Source organism: Lissotriton helveticus, chromosome 1_1, assembly GCF_964261635.1.
Source record: "Lissotriton helveticus chromosome 1_1, aLisHel1.1, whole genome shotgun sequence".
Classification (NCBI taxonomy): domain Eukaryota; kingdom Metazoa; phylum Chordata; class Amphibia; order Caudata; family Salamandridae; genus Lissotriton; species Lissotriton helveticus.
In genome coordinates this window covers 740,740,240-740,766,489 of record NC_136057.1, presented here as the reverse complement: position 1 = coordinate 740,766,489, position 26,250 = coordinate 740,740,240, and the positions used below count along the sequence as shown (strand labels likewise).

The 26,250-nt window shown below is 44.3% G+C and overlaps 1 protein-coding gene across 5 annotated transcripts in view; it reads right to left on the bottom strand.

Annotated features, from left to right (window-relative positions):
* Positions 1–26,250, bottom strand: part of NELL2 (neural EGFL like 2) — a 1,115,698-nt gene that overhangs the window by 884,086 nt on the left and 205,362 nt on the right. For all 5 annotated transcript variants that reach the window (XM_078674276.1, XM_078674273.1, XM_078674277.1 and 2 more), the window contains exon 3: positions 21,715–21,865. In XM_078674276.1, coding sequence (XP_078530402.1) covers positions 21,715–21,865 — 151 coding nt within the window. The remainder of the gene's footprint in view (positions 1–21,714; positions 21,866–26,250) is intronic.

Below are 26,250 nucleotides of genomic sequence, written 5' to 3'. Positions count from 1 at the left end.
GAGGATGGAAATACCCAGCGGCACAAGTTCCCTGGTGGGGTGGGCATCCACTAGGGATATCAGAAAGGCACAAGGTCCTTGGAGGGGTGGGCACCCGCTAGGGAAATAAAAAAAACTGCAAATCCGCGGGTGGGCACCCGCGCTGAAATCCGGCAGATTGCGGGTAGGCACCCGCTCAATCAGAGCCCTTGCAGGGGGATCTCCATGCCGGAGGCTCCCTCGGTAAAAGCATTGCAGCTCTGGGCTGCAACTCGCCAACAGGAGCGCTGTCCCTCTCAAGATAAGGGGCACCACAATCAGGCGCTTCCGAGAATGAAAAATAAAGCGCTTCCAGGCGCTGCAGGCAATGTCCAGTAAAGTCTTTGAATGAAGAAGGTGGGGGCAAAGGCTGTGGCCATGGGACCGCTCACAGGGCCCTCCAACAGGGAGGCAGCACCCAGTGGCGGTTCCTCCTGGCGCCCAGCAGCAGCAGCAGGCCCCCCCTCAAGTTAGGAGCAAGAGAGAACAACTTTACATGGGGTCACAGCCCCTTTTTATACACACTTTTCCTTTGTCTAAGGCTGTAGGGCAAGGGGAGAACCAGTTACAACTGGTTCTGGAGCACTTTGTTTTGCTCAGCCCCTCTCCCTATTCACAGGACAGGCTAGGGACATCAGACGCACAACAGTAGGTGGAGCCAGCATTGTGTAGGGAAGGCATAGCCCTATTCAGGTCCCAGGTGCAACTCCTCTCTCCCATCTACATGCAGATCTCCCTATTCACCACCGAGCAGACCCATCCTGGCTCCTGGACCTAGGGAAACCAGCCAGCCCCTGTCACTCACAAGCCAGACAGGCAATTCACATTCACTGCACACAGACATGCCAACTTCTAGAAGTGGCACTTCTCCACTAGACACAATAAATCTGCGCTCACCGTCACGCAACATTTAATCTCACGAGTTCGCACATACCAAACTCGCCCCTGCACTCCTCTCACATCAGGAACTACCATAGACACACATCTCCCCCATGCATTCCTATGGGAGGGCAGGCCACTCTCACCACATGTACTCAGACTGCGCACGCACTTTACACTGGGACACAGTGCTAAAGTGTGCAGAAGCCAAAAACAACTAACATCAGGTCATATTAGAAAGCAAAAAGTTTAGGGGTGAATCTGCCAAAAGGGCCCAGTCCAACAATGCAACTGGTTGATCTTAGCCCTCGTCATTCACCTATGATATTACTGCTCTAATTCCATGTTCTGAAACATCTGGTTGGACCAAAAACTCTGTGATAAAGTCAGGTACCTTGAATACAGGTGATGTGCGCAGCATCTTTTTCAGGGTGTCAAAGGTTTTCTGACACTTCAGTCAAAATGTCTTTCTTGGGCTGTTTCTTTTAGGTGAGTTCTGTCAGGGGGCAGTAATGGTGCCATACCCCTTCATAAACCTCCTGCAGTACCTGGTCAGGTCTAAGAAAGCTCTGACCTGAGTCTGTGTCCTTTGGAGGCTCCCAGGCCATGATGGTAGTGATTTTGGATTGGAGAGACTACATGCCCTTCACCAGAGGGGTGGCCCTTGCACACTTCGGATCCCTGCCCTATCTGGCACTTGCTGGCCGTAAAAGTCAATATTCAAGCTACAGTGGTTCGAGAAAATTATATGTAGAAAAGAATAATACATTTACAATCAACCATTTATACAAATTAATCACATAGAAACATCACAAATAAAGAAATCAGGACAAAAAAGAGATTTAAAAGGGGTACCCAAAACAAAAGTTGTTACAAAAATATATTCTTTACTTGAATAGCAAGGTATGAAAAGACAATAACAAAACCATAGTGCTCACATAATAACACCAAACGACATAATTTATGCCATAATATACAGTGAAAGACAAAAAACAATGGCAAAAAAGGAGGCACAATTTAGAAGAAAAAAATCTGTCCAATCAAATAACAGGAACAGAGAATGGCAGTCAATACTTCCTTAGAACTGTGAGCCAAGGGTGGGCGTCAAAAGCGTTTCGACCTATATTATTCTAAGGTCATCATCAGGACAGAGACACATTTAAGGGAGCATCCCAAAAAAGAAATCTGAAATAAAGTAAAAGCTATTTACATGTGGGTCCCACAACCACAAACTGCTACCTCAGTGAATGGGAGCATAACATAATGCAAGGTATTATGCAAAAACGTCCAAATAAAAAACAACCAAAGTTGTATGTTACAGAGTCGGCCACCATGAGGTAAATCCAAAATGGGGCGTTTTAAATCACTAAGAAGTATCCATTTACAAAAGCCAAGCACCAGCAATGTAAAACCGGTCCTGGGAAGCTTGATGCCGGTCCAGGGAAGGCATGGCTTGGCAGTTCGGGCTGGACTGTTCCCATGGGGCACAGGGTCAGACTGATTTGCATATGGCCATGTCTGAACTGGGGTGGCAGAGTGGGCTAAAGAACGGTGATGGATTAAACCCAGATCTGTTCACTGGGTGTGAGTGTTTGTTTTATTCAGATGCTCCGTCCATCACCAACCCCTTTTGTACCGGTTCCATCGAATGTGGGCCTGGATTCCTGGTTTGGCCCACTGAAGCAAACTTGAAATATTTTCTAAGTCTGCTCCAGGGAAGTTCACCGGGACCTCTTCACAAGTCAAGTCAGCAATCCCTCACCGGATCCAGACTGACTGGGGGCTTCAAGGGGCCTCGAGAGAAAAAGCTTTAGAAAAGTTTCTAAGTGTGAAGGTAGAAACTTGGACTGGGACCTGCTGTGGGTTGTAGCTGCTCAGGGCTCCATCGCGCCTGGCCTGAAACTTTGACTGTACCCCGGTCTATCGTGAGCAGGTATCACACTATGGTGCTATAATCTTCTAAGTACTATATTTTATTAAATCTTTGAAATTCATATCTCCGGTTCCCTACATTGGGTTTTTTGTCGTTTTGGTGTCATTTTAAAGATAAAAATTTCCTATTTCAAAAAATTGGTGTTGGATTTTTATTATGTGTTGTGTCTTAATTATTTACTGAAATGGTGTTTTTAAATGCTTTACATACCTGTCTTTGAAGTTAAGCCTGTCTGCTCGCAGCCAAGTTACCAAGGGTTTAGCATAAGAACATTTTTCTAAGACCTATGCTGGGTCCTACCATGTGTTAGTGGTCTTATTGCCAGTGGCAGACCAACATTTGCCCCTACCAATAACCCACTTAACAACAGGGACCAATTGGACACCCGACTCCCTAAGGCCTTAGCTTGTTTGGTGGTCCCTGTGAGTGGAAGGGGGGGTGAGAACAGTCAAGGACAACATCCAATACTGCATTAAAGTCTCCTCCTATCAGCTGACGGAAGTGAGACAACTTCACTAAAATTGTTGGAACACCGTTGGAGGAACAGGTCTTGTTCGGTGTTCGACATATATAAACTGCCTAGAACCAACATTTCCCCATCCAATGATCCACAGACAAAGATGTAGAACCCATTTGCATCAGTTTTAAAGTTCAGTGATTCAAAAGGGACGCCTGCCCTCAAACAGACGGTGGCCCCATGGGCGACCCTCAAATAGGTGGTGGCTAATAACTGAACCATCCATGCACAATTTTGTGTCTTCTGGAGCAGTGAGGTCAGTCTCTTGTAAATAAACAATGTTTTCCTTCTGGCGATGGAGTTGCACCAGGACTCTATGCATGTTGTGGATCAATCCCAAACCCTTCACATTTCGAATGACTATCTTATTGTGTTGTGGGGCAGTCGACATGAGAGTATAATAATGTCAGTCACTATGGTAAGGACCCTCAAACCAAATTGATATGAATGATAGGCAGTAAAGCAAACACAACTATGAAGTGACATGTCACAAATAGCAGGTCGTCTAATGGAACCTCACATTTGACCAAACAACAAATAAACATATGTTAATATGCAAATAAAACATTGCAGAGGGAAGGGCCAACGCACCTAGGGAGGAGTTGGTTGTGTCTCAAGGATCACTCCATGTGCGGCCACCCAGAGAAACGCAGTATTAGATACACATCAAAACCCTTTAAAGAAATAGTCCTAAATTAAGGAGCCTCAAAAACGTGGATAGTGAAAATACAGGATATGCATGTAAAGGGGTGGCTAAAGTACAACCTGCAATGTATAACTGTTATAAGACATAGACTGGAAGTAAAGGCAATCAATATCCTGATCCATTATTTCCACAATGTGCCACTCTCCCCAGTTTACTTTGTGGGAAGATTGAGCGAAAGGTCAATTGGGCATGTGGGGAGTAAAAGAAACAGCTAGTGGGAGAGAGCACAATAGCAATAAACTCATCATAACCATCCCCCAGATGAGGCGGTGGGGCAACTGGGTAGGCTCACTCTACAATAGAATTCAGTTCAACAAATTAGCAGTCTGTGGTGTCACAGGGAAAAGAGCACCATGCTTGCATTCGAGTCTGAGTCTGAGTTGACGCAGTTCAAGGAGCAGAAAGCTAGTCATTGGCCATGTGACCCCAATGAGGACATCGTCACCAGGACAGCTCTCCTACCCTCCAGAACCTGCTGTGGAGATGGGGCCGCTGCAGAAGCTTTCCCATGAGTCAGTCCTCGTGATACCGCTTAAAAAAACTGCGAATGCGCGTACACCAGTGCTTTAACATTTTACGCGATAAATGCACATGCGGGGGCGTGCGTGCATGCGCAGTTTTCTTAAGCAGTATCCGAAAATGGCTAGGAAGAGGAGGAGGGCAGCCCGGGGACGCCACGGTAAAGAGGTAAGTGGTTTTTAATTGCTTTAAATTACTTCTAACATATATCTTAATTGGAGGGTGGAGGCAGGCTGCGGGCCAAATTAGCTCCACTGTGGAGTGTGCAGGGTTTTGCCTACTCCGCGTTCTCCATGGAATGCGGAATAGGCAAAACTTCACACACTCCGCGGGTGGAGCAGAGTTCTATGCCCATGGTTAGAATTCACACAATCAGGGGACGCGCCGGTGATCCTGCAAGATGGTGTCTGAGGGGCCACCGATGTTTGGAGCCAGTGTTCAACAAATTTTGTCAGCTTAAAGCCCTCAATTCCCTCAGGTATGTGTATAATGCACACATTAATGCGACCGGCACGGCCTTCCACTTCTTCAGCCCCATCATGTAGGACAGAGAGCTGCTTTTTAAGTTTAGAGATTGCTGTGGGATGGGAAGCCTGCACCTGGGACAATGTAGACAGAGCAGTTTCAGCTGTCACCATCTTTTCATAGAGTTTGCGGTGATCATCTCAGAGGATCCCAAAATCAGCTGACAAGGCATCTGTGTGATGTTCGATTGCAGAACTAGAGTCCGGAATTTCCTGGAGTATAACATCCACTTTATACAGCAAGGGTCCCAGGTACATAGGTGGGACCCAGTCTTTAAGGGTATGGGTAGTGGAGCCATCTGAGAGGCTACGTTGGGACAGACCTCCACTGTGCTGTGATACCAATTTCGTGGATTTAGTGTGCCCCATGGCAGTGCCATTAGGAGAAGCGTGGTATGTTCTGGGGAGCCAGTGGTGGTAAGTTCAATGAGTCAATTGGAACAGAAGTAAGTGCTAATGGTGACTTCCTTGGGCAACATAAGCTTTTTGGCATGGTCATGAGCCATGCGTTCTAATCACTGGGAAGTAGCACGTGTTTGATGCCTCGGGCAACACCCAATTGGCTCAACCCCAGTAGGAAGAAATGATGTGGCACTGTCTCCTAAGAGGGCCAAGGCTCCTGCAATGTTGGTGAGCAGGTTTTGCTTCCCCAACGACATAGGAGCAGCCCTTTGTAGTCAGGAAAAGGCAGTGGGCATACAAACACAAGCAGGTAAGGGCCCCCTCAGTAATTGCCAACACGTTGAGCCAGAAGATGCTGATAGTGCACATATACTATGGAGGACCCAGTAATGGTCTGTGCCGCTCTACAATGGAGATGTCAGAGCTCAAACAGATCACCTCAGTCAAAAACATGGGGGGGCGTCAGGCTGCTTGAAACCACAGGATCCTCTCTTCCTTCACCGTCGTTTTGGCCTGGGGGGCAACGCAGGCCCAGAGATGGTGTACCGGTCTACATCAGGAGTCGGCTGAGAACCCAGGATGCCGCAGCCTGATTAGGGGCTTGCCAGGTGGGTCAACACGGCACCCACAGCACTCCAGATCCCAAGTCTCAGGCACCATCTGTGCACCACATCAGGCCTGCACCAGAGGAGAAACCCTGGGCCCATATGTAAATATCCACCAGGTTCGGGAGGCTGAATGACGCTTTCCTCCCAGACACCAGTGGAGCACTCCACAGGAAGGGCTCTCTTTACGGGGGTGCACTTTCCTCAACTCACAGGCATCCCACAGCTCCTCCTGCAATGTTGGTTCCACCAGCCGCAATAGCCACAGTTGTCACAGCTGGCAGTGAAGACGACTTGCCGATCACAGGCACTTCACAGGTCATCAAACCAGGAATCTCCATCACTCAAGTTCCGAGAGGAACATGGCCCACAAGGGGATAGGCACAGCCACCAAAGTAGATCTTCACTGTTGCAGTTGCCCAGGCAGAAGGCAGACACCTGGGGCTGGTAATAGCCATGCCGTCAGCAGAGCGCTGACCGCATCCTGCACGGTCAGTAAGCCAGATCAAAGCAATCTGTCCCCCCCAGGCACTTAACAGTCCCGGGAATGAGTGCAGCAGAGGCGTCGCATCCTGATGTGGTTGTTGGGGCTCATACTTATGGGCTGCTGTGCACCAGAATATCAATGCTTCTGTGTGCCTGGCAGGAGCCTTAAGGAAAGCTCTCTGCCATCTTTGGCAGTTTGCCACGCTCCCCAAAGGTAGTGGACTTAAGAGAGAGTTAGGTTGCCCCCTTGTCTTGCCACTGGCTTTACAGAACGTTTAGGAGCAACAGAACCTCTCAACTTCTCAGACATCTGTGGTCAGTAAAAGTAGTTGACCAACCGGTCTCAGGCCATGGTCTCCCTGGATTTTGAGCCAAGGCGATGTCATGCACTATGTTTAAGGGGACTGTTGGGGGACCCTAACCACACTGTACAGGACACTTTCCTCCTAGCAGACCCTGGTATTCCCCTGTGTATAGGTGTCAGCCTGGCTTCAAAGGCCTTAAAAATGTGGGCATGTTTTCTGCCCTTGGCAGAATCCTTCCATGGAGGGTCCTCCTGCCCCTTGTATTTTAGCAACCTCTACAGGACTCTGAGGGGGGCATATTCCCCTTTAGGTACCAGATCCTCCACCCCAGGGGGTCCAACTTCCTCTGGACCATGGGAACTTTTGAGGCTGGTTTCCCACTCATCTCGTCCTTACTCTTGGTTCTGTGAGCCTCAGCCATTGTCCCAGACTTCAGGCTCCATACACTCCCCTGACATGCTGGCTGGGCCCTTGTGACCAAACACACACATACACTCAGGGAGACTCAGCATAATTTCATGGATCTTCATTTCCACCTCAGAACAAGCAATGGCTTCTTGGTAATTTTCCAACAGACACTTCAGTGGAATGGCAAGGCTGAACACTATCTTCTTCAGGCCAGAACCCACTCCCCATTCAAAGCTGACATTTCCATAGGATGGAACTTCACCTCATTTTCAGAGTCGACCTCTCTATGGAGGAAATCTGGGTAAATTTTTTATGGGGAAGCCAGCCTATGCACCACAGTGAACATCCTGGGTTTTGTATACCAAGAGCTTCCAATTTGGTCTCATTGATGGTAGGACATTTCCTGTGCTTCTCCATGCTGGGAGGTAAGGTGGTCAAGGCTTCAACACGCTACCCCACCCAATGAAGCCATAGTGGCTTAATTGTAACCCCCTATTCTTCCTAAGCAGACTTCCATCCCAGTACCTACACTTGCAATCCCTTGGGATAGAGTCTTCGTTTTTACCTCCAAGCTGATGACAGTCCACGCATACCAAAGCCTTTACAGGGTCAAAAGGTTTTTTCCCCTGTGCACTCCCCACTTAGTTTTGGCAAAGGGGCAGGAGCCCCCTTTTGGACAGGCTTTTGGCATCCTTGTGAGAACCCCTTATATTTATCCTTGTTGCTCCCCTCTTTTCTCTGTTGAGTGACCCGACCCCCGCTCTTAGGGCCAACCTCCAGGGACTTTCTGGAAACATGTGTGCATACCCACTCATCAGCTGTCTTACCCAGTACTTTGGAATTAGACAATATTGAATCCATTAGATGCTGTTGTAACAACTCTGAAAAACAGTTACTTAAAATGTGCTCTTTGACATTCAAATTGTAGAGCCCGTCATAAATTATATCATTATTACTTTTATCCAGTCTTCTAGTTTCTTAACTGAAATATCCACAAAGTCTACACAGGACTGTTGGTGTCTCTGAACTTTTTGCAACACCATTCATGCGGCGAGCCCAAATTTCATCGCTATGTAATCAGTCATTTGTTGATAGAATTAAGCTACCTCCTCCTCTAGAGTCAGGAGCCTTTATTTCCCAATACAGACCCTCACTCTCAAAGTAGAGAAATGCAGTGCTGTGTACCCACCTTGTTTTTATTGCAATCCTGCTCAAAAGAAGCAAACCATTTATCCATGGAATTCCCACCACAAAGCTAGGTCCAATACTGTGGGTCAAGCCAGGGTTCTGTGGCCTCCATGCATATACATCTTCATTGCTGTTGCAAGGTCTCAGTCCCAAGGATGGCACACTTACTCACTAAAGGCCAATCTCCATCTCAGAAGTGGTGGTTCTGGCTGAGCTTAACTCATCTCCTACCATGAAGGATACTCTCAAAATAGCAGGTTGGAAGATGGTATCCTCATCTCCTTCCTCTTCATTCTCTGGAGTTTCCTCTGTTTCGGTGGTGATCTGGGTTAGATAAGCTTCGTCCCTTCTTAGCATTGTAGCTCAATTTCAATTCACTCTCTCTGTGTTAGACCTGTGAGCCTTAAGGTGGTCCTCCCCTAAAAGTTTGTATTTCTCCTCCCTTTTTGCTGATCTCGTTTTTGTTGGCCTTAGGACTCTGTTCACTTTCCACTGCTAACCAGTGCTCACTTCATAAAATATGTTAAAATTGGCTTACACTCATTACTTCATGATCTTTATTCGATTTTATAGATAAAATCATAAAAGGCAGAGCATTTAAAAAACAACATACAAAATGTCAATGCCATAATCAATTATATTTTAGAACTCCAACCAGAAAACGTACAAGGAAAAAGCAAGTTGAAGGTGAGTTCAACAACTGTAAAAAAAAAGTAAGGCTGGCCTAACTTGATTAAAATTCAGCTGTAATTAAATGGTCGTATACATTTGTTATTGTATTTTAAGCAGAACATAACCATATGTAATGTGTCAATAATTGATATGTTGTCGCAGTTGCAAAGAGGCACATCTGAGTAGTTTAAACAACCACAATTAAAAGGGACCAATTGGTGAAATAAATTATGTCTAAAATGGGTCAACAGTCAGCGTTGGTGGCGAGGTATATCCCAAGTCAGACACAGTTCAATATTGCTAACTGGCTTACACTCAAATAGGGCATCTAATTTGTCTGTAAGTCCCTAGTAAATTGGTACAATCACTTACCAATCTGGGTTATATAAAGCCTGATTACTCAACCACGAGGGTCTCAAGGTGCTGGGGGGGGCATCTTTGTTGAGTGCTGGTGCAGTGTAAGGGTTTGCCGGAGGAGGAGGGGAGGTTGTTCCAGGCCTTAGCTGCGAGGTAGAAGAAGGACTTTCCTCCCGTTCTGGTCTTGTAGGTGCGTCGGGTAGTGGCCAGAGAGAAGGTGTCTCTTGGGTGCATGGAAGGAGAGGCGGTCATTTAGGTATGCTGGTCCAATGTTGTGGAGGGCCTTGTATGTGTAAGCGAGGAGCTTCAAGGTTATTCTTCTTTCGATGTGGAGTCAGTGGAGATCGCGGAGGTGTTGGGTTATGTGGTTATGACGGGGGATGTCTAGGATCAGTCTGGCTGTAGCCTTCTAGATGGTCTGGAGCTTGCAAAGTAGTTTCTTGTTGATTCCGGCATGAAGAGCATTATTGTAGTCCAGTCTGCTACTGATGAGGTACATGTGGTGAGGTATTTGTACCCAGGGCCTGTGAGTTAAAAGCTAATAGTGGGCCTGCAGCAATTATTGTACCACCCACTAAAGTAGCCTTTTAAACATATCTCACGTCTGCCCTTGCAGCCTGTGTGTTCAGTTTAAACTGCCATTATGACTTGCAAAATAATACGCATAAGTCACCCCTTGTGTAGGCCCCAAATGGCCCATAGGGCAGGGTGCTGTGTATTAAACATGTTGGACATGTCCTAGTAGTGAAACTCTTACATTTGTTTTCCACTACTGCAAGGCTGGCCTCTCTTATATGATCACATTGGCTTCTTAACTTATTACATTTAATAAGTGGTAACTTTAAATTGGGAGCAAGTGGGAATATTGAGTTTGGGGTATGAAGAATTGTAATTTTAAACTCTTTTTAGTGGTAAAGTCATATTTTAAGTCACAATTATGTGAATTCTAATTTTAGAAAGTTTGCATTTTCTTGTCCTAAACATTTGGTGCCTGTTGGGACAGGAAGTCTCCTGCATGTCTCTGGAGAGAGTGCTTCCCCTGCCTTATGCTAATCTCCAGGCAAGTCACTCAAAAAGCTACTGTATAGTTTCTAGATCCCTACCTCAGTGAGCATGACAATCATACATGTCCACTGAGGGTCTCCCTGTTTACCTGGATTGAGACCCTAGAGCTTGGCTCTGAGGTCGAGGGGGCATGCCTAGTGCACCCCTATTTTTCAGAGAGTGGCTACTGCCCTCTCTATTAAGGCTGTGGTAGACTGACAGTGGTGGCAGCAATAAATCTATAGTCAGGAGGGGTGAGTCCCTAGGCACCTTCCTGACCAAGTCTGTGCAGTTTGCCATGCCTGTGGGCCTGTTGCCGTTGTCTGGCTGATGTGTGTTTGAGAGCCCGTGGGTGTACAGGGGAAGAATGGTGATTTGAGCCAGTGTGAGGAATGCGAGCTGTCCTGCTGGACATCCCAGCTCCCCCGTCCCCCTCCCTATTTCCTTGGAAAGGCCTGGTGGGCTGGGGGAGACCCTCAGCTCTTATCTGGGTTTAGCTGCACTAACTGTGTGGATAGGACCCTCCCTCACTTGTCAGGGCCTCCTGGGCTGGAGTTAATTAAAATTCCTCTCTAGAGGGTGGCGCAGCCTGATACCAGAACACGACCTGCTACGTGCTTTACCCATGCATGGAACACGCGGTGAATGGTCTGTGATTGGAGGTGTAAAAAGTAGCAGACCCTCTGATTGGATGAGCCTATCAATCAGAGGTGATAAAAGTCTGGCCTGAGTGGTCAGCTGTTGTTCAAAGACTGGTCTATGATTGTCGAGTGGCCACACCAGAGCCCTCGGACAGTTACCAGCCGCGACCCCGCGGTGTGAAGACAGAGATAAGACTCTGTTCACTGCGGTCTGGAAGGAAGGCAACATTAAGGACCAGCTGTTTGTGAGACTTGGATGAGCGTTCGCTTTGGTCCAAGGAAATTACAGACAGCTGCCCAAGGTGTGGGAAGGAAGCTTGCGGCACATCACCCAGTGTAGAGAGGAAGCTTACAGCACATCACAGAGGCTGGTGGAAAGAAGCTTGCAGCACAGGACGAGAGCCAGAGAGAGAGGAGGATGCTTGATTCTAGTCTTTGAAGGTGAGATCAAATCCCCTCTAGGCTCCTCCCTTGCGCTGTGGGAGCCTGTACAAGCAGTAACTGGGAAGAGAGGCCAGTGAAGCAGACCCCACCTTTCTTTTTGTGAACTCTGAGGGTATCAGGGTGAACTGGCACTCTGCCCAGCCACTACCCTTCTTCAGCTAGCCAGTGGCTACTGGACTAGTGGGACTCCAGTAAACTGTGCCAAGACATCCGGCACCTCTGATCAGATCCCTGACACCTCTAGAGCAGTGTCCTCACTCACAATGGGAGGGCACTTCTGTTGCTTTGGGTGGAGGGTTATGGGGCTGATCACGACCATTTGACTTTGCATCATATGCTGAAACTATATCCTTTCAATACAAAGTTTGGTATCAAGGCTCTAGTGAATGAGAACAGCCCTGTGTAACATGATCTGTAATATGCAATGCTTACTGTGTGTTTTCATGTTAACTGTGTTTTTATAGTGCTTGGCGTCTAGGCGCTATAATAATGTTTGGGGTCAGAACTCTGCCCCAGAGGGTTGTACAGACTTCTGGTTTTCACTGTTTATCCTTGTTTTATGTGTAGAATAATTATCTTATGTGTATTAAAGTACTTTTCTTTTTATAAAAAGTAAAGCACTGACTGGACATTGAGTTTATCAGCTGGTGGTACGGTTTACACTGTATTCTGAATGTCTAACCCCACCTCACCTCCTTGAGTAAGCCTTGGACTGCTCTGTCTTGCTACCCTGAGAGAGTCAAGTGCTGGAGAGGAGTACTTGGTTATCCAGTTTTGGGTCCTTTAGTACTGAGGCCCCAGGACATCAGTGAGGGAACACTCCAGTTGATGCGATTGGAGCGCAGTTACCCCTGAGTGCCCTGGTGCCCAGGAAGCCGGGTCTAACAGTGCCTGAAGCCTGAATCCTGGGTCACAAGTCTAGATGTAGCTGGCAGTTGGACAAAGGGGGAAAATGTGTTGGGAGAGTGGATAATCTCTGGCCTGATAGGAGGGCGGAACTGTCACCTACAAAACTTGTACATAACAAAGCTTCTGCCTCAGCACACTCCCAAAAGGATTGGCACTAGGTTTTGTGCCCCATTTAAGCTGGGACTATGGCAGGGAGGCAGGAAGTTCCAAATACCTCTGGGGTAGAAACCTCCATAATCTTCTCCTACTTCAAAGCTGCATTAAGTATAAATATTGGACCTTCAGACCCAACTCTTCAGTACACCTCTGAACCTGTGAAAGACTCAGAAGACTGCTGTGCTGAACTGCAGCAAGAAGGACTGCTACTCTGCTGCCCTGCTACTCTGCTCCCCTGCTGCCTCACTGTTCCACTACCCTGCTGCCTCAGTGAGAAGGACTAGCCCTGCATCTTGAACGATGAACCACCCAAGTAACTCCAAGGGCTAGTTGGGTAGCCTCCTGATCAGAGCCTCAAGGACCGAAGAGGCTCTAATCACCATGAATCCAGCACCTGTACTCTAGATGCTGTGAATCTTGCCCTTCTCAAGTGATGCTGATGCTATCCCAGTCCTGGACCCTTCGAAGTGGGCCTGAAAGTGCTCTGCCAGCCCAGCTGTGGTCTCTTGGGCAGAACCAATGAAGCTTGATGCATCTCCTCACAGCTCTGCATTGGAAATACTGTTGCGCAACGCATTTCCAATGCACAATATTACGTCGCAGCTCATTAGAATCACAGCCGCGAAACGCGTCCCCAATGCAAACATTCTCATTGCGAACCTCTGTCAATGCCATCCTCGACAACGAATCAGGACCTCGCAATGCAAACCTCGTCAAAGGCTGTATCAGAAACGGTGCAGAGCGACTCACCCTAGGCGCAGGACCTTGCATCCATGCCCACAACTCATTTGAACTGCCGCTGCACAATGCTTCTGCAAAACCAGATCTCGAAATGCTCTACAGCCAGGATTTAAGGTACTTTTTTCAACAGGCCTAACTTGGACCCTGTATCCGACCTACGCTTCATCATGATCGGCCTGAACTTGTGACTTTATCCAGGTCTGACGTGACCAAGTAACCAAAGTTGAATCACAGTTGTAGCACTATTTTAACTTAAATCTTTAAAATTGCTTATCTCCGGTTCTCCTGATTGGATTTTTGGCATAAAATAATTGAGGTAAACCTACTCTATGTTTCTAAATTAGTGTGGGATTTTTCTTATGTTGTGCTCTCACTTTATTGCTGTCTGAATGCTGCATAAATACTTTACACATTGCATATAAGTTAAGTCTGACTGTTTTTGTGCCAACCTACCAGCGGGCTAAACACAGGACAATTTGGGGTTTGCTTGTGTTACCCCCACCCCCTGACAAGTAAACTGGTTGCTGATTAAGTACGGTTTCAAACCCCCTAACAGGAATCCAATTTACAAGAATGGTGCTCTCAGATCTTTACTTTTAGGATGGGTAGGCTAGCCAGATATAACTCCATGTTCCCTATAGACTTTTAACAGGTTAAAAAATTAAATGTGCGAATAATTTAGAACAAGCATTTGCAATACAATCGGTCTGGCCTTTGGGACCTCCTTATGTGTATTGAGCTATTCAGCACATTAGCCTGGGTGCTGAAACATCTACTGTTCTTTAGCATGGAGGGAAAGTAAGCACCAAACTGCGTGACATGCCAGGTATGGGAACATATGGAGAGAAATATTGCCTTTCAGCAGGAAATGGTATAGTCCAACACTCTGTTTTTAATATAAAATCAGGGCCTTCAGTGGTTATATCACTTAAAATACAAGATTTGAAAAAAATATTATTGTCTACTGGTGCTCATGGAAGACAATTTCTATGGACTGGAATCTAGAGAATGCTAAAGTGATTCTGGTATTTTACTGACCTTTACTGGTCGTTTTCTATCAAGACCGTTAAATAGAGGCAGTTGAACAGAAAAAAAGTCCCTAAGTGGAAGCAGACAAGTCCTAGAGCTGATCTTCAGAGCCCACACAGTACAGACACATATAAGTATATATTAAAGTATATACAAGAGGTCTCGAATGCTCGACTTAAAAAACTAATATGACCCAATTATTTACTTAATACGAATTAAAAATGAAAACTAATTTTTGCATTCAGTGAATTTAGGGATGTTTACTTTCCTAGCCTAATAGATGAATGATACTGCTAAACACAAGTTCTAGATCTCACAGTTGCCACCAATGTGAGAAAATTGATTATTATTTGGAGAGCAATAATGTCAAAATTCTATACCAGGTCCAGCTAAGTCTCAATGATTTAAACCGGGACTTAACCAGTGGTAGCTGTAGCACTGACTATACAGGTTAACTTAGGAGACATGGCTAAAGCATTTACAGTACCAAAACAGTTAAATAGTAGAAAGCACAATAAAAATCAAACGGCAAAAATGTGATGGTTAAGGAAGCGGACATATGAATGTAAGTAGTTTAAGTTAGAATACAACATGAAAACTCAAATAGTTAATTGCATTTACCTAGTTGTGTTAAACTGGATCCAAGTGAAAAGTTACGGCCAAATGCGAAGTACTACCAGTCAGGTACAGGGGCTAGGTTTGTCCCAGTGGAAAGTGTACCTTCCAATTCCGAAGATTTTCTGGAAAGAAGTCATTGTCGATGGGTTGTAGACGGGTCAGGGTTTAGTCTGGGTCCAAAGGAGTGTACGACAATCACAGTTTGGTGAAGCCCAGGTCCTTGGTGTGAACGTCAGCTCTGGTGGGAAACCTGGTGTGACTGTCACAGAGCGAATGAACTCCAGAATTGATATGCAAGAAGTTCTTGTTGATGACTGGATAATATTTAACGTCAGCCTTTTTGTCCCTCTACGTTTAGACTTTTCTGGAAATCGAATTGGCACTAGGCCATTAAAAGCAAAGCAAATCCACTTGTGTTGTGGTATGTTTCTCTCAGTTCCCAAAAGTGTTCACCTGCCTCTCACACAACATTTTCTTCTCTACTGCCCACCCCTATCTTCCCTCATGTTGTTTTTGCTCAGAGCTGAATAGTACAACTGTCTATACTTCTCAGATATGAAAAAAGAGGAAGAGCTGAACGTATGATATTCCCAGACAGTAGTAAAGCCAGTCTCTTCTGGTTTGCCCCTCTAGACATGAATTATCATTAGGGTGTGAGTCCTCAGATCCATCTAGAGGAATGCATGCTCGTTTGCATGAGGAATATGCCACAAATGTTTGGAACATTGGAAGTAGCACAGATGACAAGATTGTTGTGTGAAGTTCTGGAGGGAATGAGGTACATGGGGTAAATTCTTATATTTAAACCAGTTTTTGAGCTTAAAGTATTCTTTAGATCAGGGGTGTTCAAGGTAGTTAGTGGCAATTCTAAAAATCTGGCATTGATTCCATCCTGTAGGACATTGGCTGGTCACCCTGGTATAAGCCTAATGTTGGCAGTCATCCTCATTATTTTTCTTTATTCGATGTTACAGATAAAATCACAACAGACATTACAAATATTGTTAAAAAGAACATACAAATTATCATGAACAAACTCATTCATGTTTTTAAGACCCCCATCAGAAAGGGTACGAGGAAAAAGGAAACAGTTGGAGAGTTTAACAGCTGTAAAAACAGTAAAGCAGGCCTAACATGGGTAAAGTTCATTGGCTTTAAAATCGGATATAAAAACTTATGTCGAAGATTATTATATTTTGGACAGAGCATGATGACATGTAAGGTATTGTTAATAAATGTGTTGTCAAAATCACATAAATTCAGCCTAAAGTGAGTCAACAGCCGACGTTGATTGCGTGTCATATTCCAAATTAGATAAGGCCCTATATTACTAACAGCCTGCACCAATATTGCATGTCTGATGGAATATTTCATTAGAGCAACTTGTCCCTCAATGCCTTTTCAGCCTTCTTGCCCACGGCACCCGTTAAAACAGAGGGGTTGTCAAACAGTTCAAACCACCCTAGGGCCCGCAAGTTACACGCGACATATGCCACCCACGGGATCAGGGATGACTTTTCCAATCTTAAACAGTTCTGCAGAATTAATCTGCTGAGAATAAGTTCCTCCTTTAACCAAATCGAGCTCAAGAGCTTTAGGCAACCAAGTCCTAGCTGGTTGATGAGAAAGTTTAAGCCTAGTTCCATGTGGACAATTTCATATGATATGCTTTGTGGGACCATCAAGAGACCTCTTAAAAATGTATTTTCAGCTAATGGGAGCGGGGCGACTGACCCTTCCATATCCCAATATTCCACTACCATAGCTCGCTAAGGGGATGCACTTGGCCCCATAGATTTCCGGGATCAAATGAATGTGGGTGCACCCAAACCGAGAAAAAAAGTCTTTGATGTAAAATCTTGCCTTGTTAAAAGACAGAACATTCTGTGTAATAAGTGGGTGCCAATTCAGCTCCAAGTCTAAGAAAACTCCCAAATACCTGAAGGTATCTCACCTGACTGATGTGTTTGCCTTCTACCCTGTATCTCATTGTTTTTGTGTTTTGAGGGCCGAACTTCGTAACATGAGATTTTGAGAAGTTTGTTGTCAGGTCAAGACTGCTCATAAAATTCATAAAAAGAGTAAGGAGTTTGTATAAGCTTTTGGCTGTACGGGCGATTAAAACTGTATCTTCTGCATAGAGCAAGATGGGTATAGGACGACCTCCTGCTTTTGGAACGTCAACACCTGGGCTTGATCTATGTAGTTAATATAAAAAAAATTAAGAAAGGGGCTAAAATACAACCTTGTCACACCCCATGCCGCAATTTAAAGTGCTCAGTGCACTCTCCATTAGGGTCGAATCTGACATTGGCTGAAAGATCATTGTGCAAGTCACGCAGAAATTTTATTAAGACTGGGTAGACATCCATCTGTCTCATCATGGACCAAAGCTTAGAACGGTCAATTCTGTCAAAGGCAGTGATAAGGTCCATGAAGGCCAGATGGACTGCCCCCTTCTTGGCCCTAGTATATTTCCATGTTAACAAATAAAGATTGAAATTGTGGTCTATGGTTGCCAGCCAGGACGAAACCCATACTGGAGATCAGATAAAATTCCTCTCTCCTCGGCCCAATTTGCTAGGCGGTTTAATAAAATCCGGCCAATAATTTTCACCTCTGAGTCTATGAGGGAGATCAACCTAAAGCACGCTGGATCTGACCTATTACTCTTTTTAAAAAGTGGGACTATTGTTTATTGGGACCAGGTTAGTAGAAGGGGACCAACAGCTGCAGCATTTAGATGCAATGTCAGTAGTGGTGCCCATAGATCTATGCAGTTTTTTAAAAGGTCCCCTGGCACCCCGTCAGGCCCTGGTGCCTTGTTTGATGGTAATTGGGAGATAGCAGCTCAGGCCTCGGTTAAGTCCAAAACAATGTGGTTGACTATCTGGGGGTCTTTTGATATCTCCAGCTCCTCATCTAAACTATAAATGGCTGTGACATGATCAACCCAGGCCTGAGAGGGAACAGTGCAGGCCTGTGTGGGGAGAAGGTTGTTACTAAAAACAGTAGAAGTAATGATGCCCCAAAAAGCAGAGCTAACACGTTGCCTGATAGCAGTTAGTAACTCATCCCAGGACTCCTCTGAATGCAGCTCTGGTTTCTTGACCTCTACTTGGCAGCGTGGTTTCGTATACAAAATGTTCCAGAGGACCTTGTGGGTTTTGGAGCACTGACTATCAAACCATTTTTTACATGTGATACCCGAGGTAAGGCAGTTTCACAATGCGTGATTTAATAAACTTAAAGAAAGACGCCAAGATGCTATATGGTAACTCATCTTCGGACAAACATGTAAGAAAATCAGTTTGACATGAGGAGATACATTTTCAACAAAATGTGCTGGAACAATATTAGCCCACCGTACCCTTCATCCCTGATCCGTTGTGGTGATGGGCTCTTTATATAGGAGTACTGGTCTTAGTGGTTTATTATGCCAGTAGAATAAGGCTGTTAATGTGTTATAATCACTCAGGTTATGACTTAGGACCTTAAAATCTAAGAGTGCAGGGATAAAGCAACTAGAGAAAAGAATATAATCGATAACAGTGCGGTGTCCTTCCCATTAAAAGATGGGTATTCTCTTGTTTTGGAAATCCTGGATACTATCCATTAAATTAATTAAATTAAACTCAGAGGCAAAGCTATTTGTAGCAACACCTAGAGGAGAGGTTTTGAAATGCAACTGGAATTCAAGAGAGTCCTTGGGGTCCAGATCCCTAATCAATATAAATGAGTGACAGGGGTGCAGGTTCAATTCCCCGGCAACCATAATTAAAGTAAAAGGTGGTTCAGAATGGAAAAAATCCTCAATACGTGCTTTAAGAGTGCTGATTGCCTCTGACTCATTTCTTGGTGTAACCGCATTGTAAAACTTAATAAGAAGCAGTCTGCGCTTGTTGGGGAATATTAGGAGGGTGTCCTGAGAAGTAAAAGAGTTAGACTTTAAAACCTTTACTTTACATTTATGTTACAATTTTACTAGAATTGTGAGGCCACCCTTGAGACACCCACTAAAGGAACGGGTTGCTGGGACTGAGTACGAGGAGGAACCATCAAGATACAAACAACCCTCAATGTCCCACGTTTCCAGTAAACAGATGAAGTCATAGTTCTTTATCATACTCAGCCACCCTGTATCTGTGAGCTTGCTCTGTACCCCTGCAATGTTCCAGCTAAGTCACTAAAATCACGCAGCGAACCTGAGGAAACAGGAGTTGACTAAGCATTACAAAACAAACATAAACACAGACTCGGTGAGGGGAGGTGAGTGGTTGTAGTCATTTTGCTGTTTAAGTTCCTCCAGGAAATGTACTAGTACAACTATCTGTACAGATATTTGCATGACCAACACCGAGTGCCCTCTTCTCAACTGACTAGTTCTCCACTGTCTTCATAACAAATGTGGCTTAAAATAGTTTATTATTAAATTTATCATTAGCATAACTTCAATAATAAATCTAGCCCTCAAATAATTTTATTTTGTTAATTAAATTCTAAATTAATTAAAATGAAATAAAATATTTATTACTAACCAAATCCTACCCTAAATACATTTCTGTTAAAACAAATTTACGGGCATAAACTTAATTTAATTGTACCTTTTCTTTAAGACTTAATTAATTCACAGTACTTTTAATGAATTACATTTTCACATTCATCTTAGTTATTTAAACTAAATTAAATGACTACCTGACATTTGATTGTAACAGTAACTCCATCCTTAACTGTTAATTAATATTCCTTAATTTGTAGTTTTAAAGTAATTACCATTAACCCAACCCTAATATTATTTCTCTCCATAGCTCAGATTTAATTTAAATTATTTCAAAATTCATTATACCTATTCCAAACTCTTTATTTATGCAATTTGTACTACATTCATACATTTCTCTTGGGATTTTCAATGCATTAAAAATTAATGGACCTTTACTCTCCAATTAATTACCTTATATCATGTAGTGGTTATCCCTTTAGTTATTGACATCAGTCATTGGCTAATGCATGTCATATTGCTGACCATCTCTGATCTTCTTTGGTCTACGTCCCTAAATGTGCAACCAATCGGAGCTGGAGCTGCATAATATCTGTCACCCCGCCACAGAGACCATCGTTCTTTGGGCTCAAAGTTTCATTGGCTACTTAGAGTTTTTTTGCCGAAGGGCCGCTCGCACTCCCCCATTGCTGACCATTAGGCATGGCAATGACACATTAACAATTGAAATAAGAGAGCTAAAGCTGGTACGTGCCATAAGCTATGCATACAAAAGTCAACCATCTTGAAACAGCGCATACTCAAGATAAAGCAAAGAGGAACAGTACTTAAACAATTAGAAATCTGAAAATATTCACCACAGCTTTAAAAGGTATATACAAACTTTTCAACAAATCACTGGCCAATTCTTATGTTTTTTGCCTCAATGAAATGACTGTGTATTAACACAAAACATATGTGCTATTTATCTCTTCCTATGTTTATTTTGCGGTTTCTATTCTTTTCTCCTCCAAAGGTTTGAGAGAAGCAAATCAACCCAGCATGTACCCAGGTTGCCCACTATGTCCCTATCAACCCAGCATGTACCCAGGTTGCCCACTATGTCCTTTTATATGCCTTTGATTCGCTGTGGCTGTCTGCCTATGGAACGGTTGGGATCCCTTATTGGCCCGCTACTGCCTGGTCTATTTGGAGGACTTTTTTTTCAACTTTTTCTGGTTGATCAACTTCTTTGCTGTGGGAGAATATGTGAGGTCATCAACATGGAAGATGGACAGCATGAAGCTGCAGTGTCGGCACTAATATGACCCTATTAGTTAAAGCATGCCCATGATAAGCGAAATGCAGAGTCCAAGGAATACAGAAGAGCGGTGATGTGTGTAAAATAGGAATTAAATAAATTACCCAGGTTGAACAGTACTGGCATTGCTAGTCTAAGCTGTATGAAAAGCCTCAATACCTGATGTAAAAGAGGCACAGTGTCGTAGCGCTGCATAAAAATGCTCACCATTAGGTATCACTTTTCTCTCTCAATGTATGTAGGAGCTTTCACAGACATTGGGACAAATCAAGGTATTTAAAGTTTATAATAAAAAAAGCACTTTATATTACTATTCGTGTAAATTCTGTTTTTATGCATAATAGTGTCAATTTACTACAGCTCACTTGCTGTAAAGTGGACGCATTGCTATATAGACTGCAATTTGGATTCATACTTGTTTAACTAAATAGATAATTTGTTTTATTTCAGCACATTGCCTAGAGCAATAACATGTTTTTTCCTCTCTACAAGATGGCTGCCTTTTTTGTAGCTTTTGTGACCTACATGTTAGCAATGCAGAGTGTCCACTGGGCTAAAGGTATCCGTTTTACATTCACAAGCAATGACTTTGAACGCCGGACACTGGTGACAGAAGTGGCAAGCACAGGAACCAGTGAAAAGCAAGAGGGCGGGATGTAAGCCACTTTTAAGATTTATATTGAATACAATAGATTTCACAAGCACAGCGCAAGCGCTGTGCAGGGGAAACCTAAAAAGGGCACTGAGCTTGGAGAATTGGATTTGTCAATCAAGTGTGTAATTTAAAAAATAGTGAAAAGGAAGACCAAACTTACCTTTGCTCTAAATGATGTATCGCCAGAAGGACACCTGCACTTAACAGAGACTGTTTGAGAGTCACCAAAATAGTAAATTCATGCTTATTTCGGAGCTTCTGGAATATTGCCTCGGACGTTTCAGGTGTTGCCTTTATACTTCTCGAATTATCTAAAATGAAACAAAAAGACATGTGCTTTCATTCTGAAAGGAAGACAAGATAAATTGTGAAGCAAATGACATTTACATCTGAAGAGCAACAGGGACTACAGTACTTAAAGTTGGTAGTATAAGATAAACTCTAAGGGGCCCATTAGGATGTCGGGCGGATTGCCCCCGCCAGGCTGGCGGTAGCCACCGCCAGCCTGGCGGGGGCAATCCGCCCGACATCCACACTCGTTTTCTCCCCGCCATATTAGTATGGCGGGGGGACCTCGGCGGACTGAAAGACCGTCCGCCGCTTTTCCGCCCCAGTCGCCTTGCGGCCGGGGCGGAAAAGGAATAATATGGTGGCGGTGTCTATCAGACACCGCCAGCCATATTATGATGGTTGTATTTAGGTGCCTTTCCGCGGCGGCGATGCCGCCACGGAAATGTATGCGGTCTTCACTCTGGGGGCCCTCTGTGGGCCCCAAGAGTGAATGAGAGGATGGGGGTGCACACAGCGCGGTGCCTGCCGCTTTGTAAATGCAAATGCTGAAATGCATTTTTAGCATTGTGGCGGGCGGTGCAGAAAGCACCGCCCCCCACAATGCTAAAACACAATGCTAAAAATACAGGATGTGCCTGTCACTGTGGCGGGCACATCCTAATACCCCCCACGGGACCCCCGTCCTTATGGGGTCCGCCCATCATCCTAATGACCCCCTAAGGGTCTCTTTTCATGGGCTGCAGTATTTAGGTATTAATACAGCACTCAGTATATACAAACTATCAAGAGCAGACGCATTTAGCAGGTGCTAAATTACTTCCCCATTCCGAGTTGTGCACCTTGGAATGGAGGTACAGAGCTAGAATATTGCACTTTTTCCACAGTTCTGAGCTGCACACAAGGCAAAATCTGTGCAATGAATAAGTGTGATATTGCCACACCATCAGTAATCCTGATGGTGTCACAATCAACAATTTGCTAAAGACTCTGAATTTTTAGCACATTTAGGCTTGGGAAGATGGAGAATGAGATATTGTTAATCACATTTTATGACACCCTTGAGGAGTATTAGTCGCCCACCTCATAATATTGGCTGTTGTATCATTTGGCCTCCTGTGAAGTGCTTGCTTTGGAATGCATTGGGACTTTTTCCATCTATAAAGTACACTACATCATCACTCTTTTTAGTCCGATTCAATTCTGCTTTTCATACACATATTGTATACATATCGCACTTGTTACTGCAGCTGGCACTATTAATAACTCCAGTAACAATGCCTTTACCACCACCACCACAATACTACCTCTACAACTTAAACCAAACCTCCACTACCAATAACACCACCAATAACAACAGAAACACTAGAATACCACCACAAATATATCAAGCCCAAAAATCAACAATGCAAACCCAAGAATAACACTACCATTAATACCATCATCAATACCAATACCACCATTTCTACCATCAATCGCAACACCTATAGCACATACCCACCACTACCAATACCATCATCAACACCACTAATACCACAATATCATCACTAATAATACCACCACCACCAAGCACTGGCACAGATGACTGGTGCGGATTAATGTGCTACCCCATTTGAAAATCATTCTGTGTGCTTTTTTTTGCATTGTTGTCACATTAAACACAGACATATTGGCTTTGTTAATGCTTGATGTACTCAGCCCCTAGGTGTTACGTTATTAGTTGTGTGCTAGCAAAAGTCTGGGAGAGTCCATGGACATAAAGTCAAATTATTCATTGGTGATCGGGAGCACTTGTATAGCACAATTAACAAATCATAATACATTTAAAAATAATATAATTAACATATGTAATAAACATGTATAGTCACTGTTAGGGGTAAGCAAAGTAGCAGATATTTGCTCATTTCAGAGTAGCACAAACAGATGTAGCAGTATTCACAAGTGTAGGTCAGTTAAGTGCTGGCACAATTCAACTCATTGGCAATGGTGAGCAATCCATGTTTGTCATCCGAATTCCATTGTGAGGACCTGCAAAACACCCCAGGGGGAGAAAGGTGTTGCACCCAGAGAACAGGTAAGTTATCAATCTTAGTGTAATACAGCCAACTTGGACATTCTTTCTGAAACATTCTTTCTTAACTTCATAATGTCCCTTTTCTAATGTAAATAAAGAGTCCCAGCCTGTGACCTCACATTGGACTACTGGCTCTCCATTTTCTTATTTTCTTTTCTTTATTGAGCTCATTCATAAATATCAAGGCAATCAACAATACTGTGGTACACTCTTCAACGTACATTATATGAAGTAATAGTCATATAAAGTGAGATAGCCATCAGACAAATGGACAGCATTAACATTGGGAAAGCTAATTAATTAACATGAAAAAGAATTAATTCAGGAGCTTAATGTGTAATGATAAATATAATATATGATGCAGAAAACGACGCATTTGAAATGTGCTGTTTTGAAATAGGCAGTCATAATTACCCGTGTAGGCCACAGAAAAGCCATTATGCAAGTTTTCTTTAACTAGACGCAAACTTAATATTGGTGAAATATACACAACTTGAATTAGAAGCTTTACCTTAAATTGACATGCTTATAAATGTTGTCATGACTGCAGAATGATCTGGTTTAACAAATGTATTCTTTTATAATCAACATTTTTTTAGTTAAATATCATGAACTTTCTACTTTCTCAAGTTTCATGTTTGAATAGAACCATTTGTGCGTTTCAAACAATGATGCTTGATTTGTAGTAAAAGGAATACATTACCTAACAGTGATTTTATCTTTTAGTAAGTAGTTCATTGTACTCACAGTGCAACACAATTGAGATTTAGAAGGTTACTCTGTGCTTAAAGGTCTATTGGAATTAAATCTAATGTTTCTGGAATCTAATTACGCATGACTGTCTGTGGTTAACCTTGTGATAAATAGTACAAGCTGCATGTATTTCCGTGGGAACGGAGGATCAGAACCTGCTTACCAAAGAATGTAGCTATCCTATTGTCCCATGAAAGAAGAAGCCTGATACAATATTTTCGACATATTTTCTTGATTTTTATATTTAGTGCATATTCCTAGGTAGATGCAACTCTTTTACATTCCATCCCAAACCCCTGAAGGTTGTGGCTACTGTTGCTACTGTTTCCTCCTTTGGCTCACTTTGCTATTTGGCTTTCAGCAGATTGCTACTGCAACTGTGTACAGATTTACCTAGATTTATTGAGACTCGGCTGAGTGTTATGATATACTCTTCATGGGAAGTTCTTCTACTCTAATTTGGCTTTGAAGTTTTATGCTACTCTGATAGAATAGAATAGAATTTTATTGCACAATTAATTAAAATCATTGTAATCGCGAATACCGAATAAAGTGCATAAGCTTACATTTTTGGGGGGCATTTACATTAAAAAGGATTAAAGCTGATAATGGTTGTTTGAGCTCTATGGTTCTATGGTTTTTCGGAGGCCAAAATGTCCTTTGCGGCCATCAGAAATTTCATAAAGTGCACCGACAACTGTGCGTCACTAGGGTTGGTGTCACCCGGTGCGGGTAACTCATGGTGTCACCCCCAAACAACTTACCGGATGGACCAACTCACCCTCTGCCTGCACCATGTTCCCTCTGCCTGCACCATCTCTCCCTCTGTCCGCACCATCTCCCCTCCGACTGCACCATTTCATCCCCTGCCTGCACTATCTTTCCCTCAGCCTACACCATCTCACCCTCTGCCTGCACCATCTCCCCTCTGCCTGCACCATCTACCCTCTGATTTCACCATCTCTTCCTGTGTCCACACCATCTCCCCTCTGCCTGCACCATCTCTCCCTCTGCCTGCACCATCTCTCCCTCTGCCTGCACCATCTCCCCTCTGCCTGCACCATCTCCCCTCCGACTGCACCATTTCACCCTCTGCCTGCGCTATCTTTCCCTCAGCCTACACCATCTCACCCTCTGCCTGCACCATCTCCCCTCTGCCCGCACCATCTACCCTCTGATTGCACCATCTCTCCCTGTGTCCACACCATCTCCCCTCTGCCTGCACCATCTCTCCCTCTGCCTGCACCATCTCACCCTCTGCCTGCACCATCTCCCCTCTGCCTGCACCATCTACCCTCTGATTGCACCATCTCTCCCTGTGTCCACACCATCTCCCCTCTGCCTGCACCATCTCCCATCTGCCTGCAACATCTTTCCCTCTTCCTGCACCATCTAACCTCCGCCTGAACCATCTCTCCCTGTGTCCACACCATCTCCCCTCCGCCTGCACCATCCCTCCCTTTGCCTGCACCATCTCCCCTCTGCCTGCACCATCTCTCCCTCTGCCTGCACCATCTCCCCTCCGCCTGCACCATCTCTCCCTCTGCCTGCACCATTTCTCCCTCTGCCTGCACCATCTCA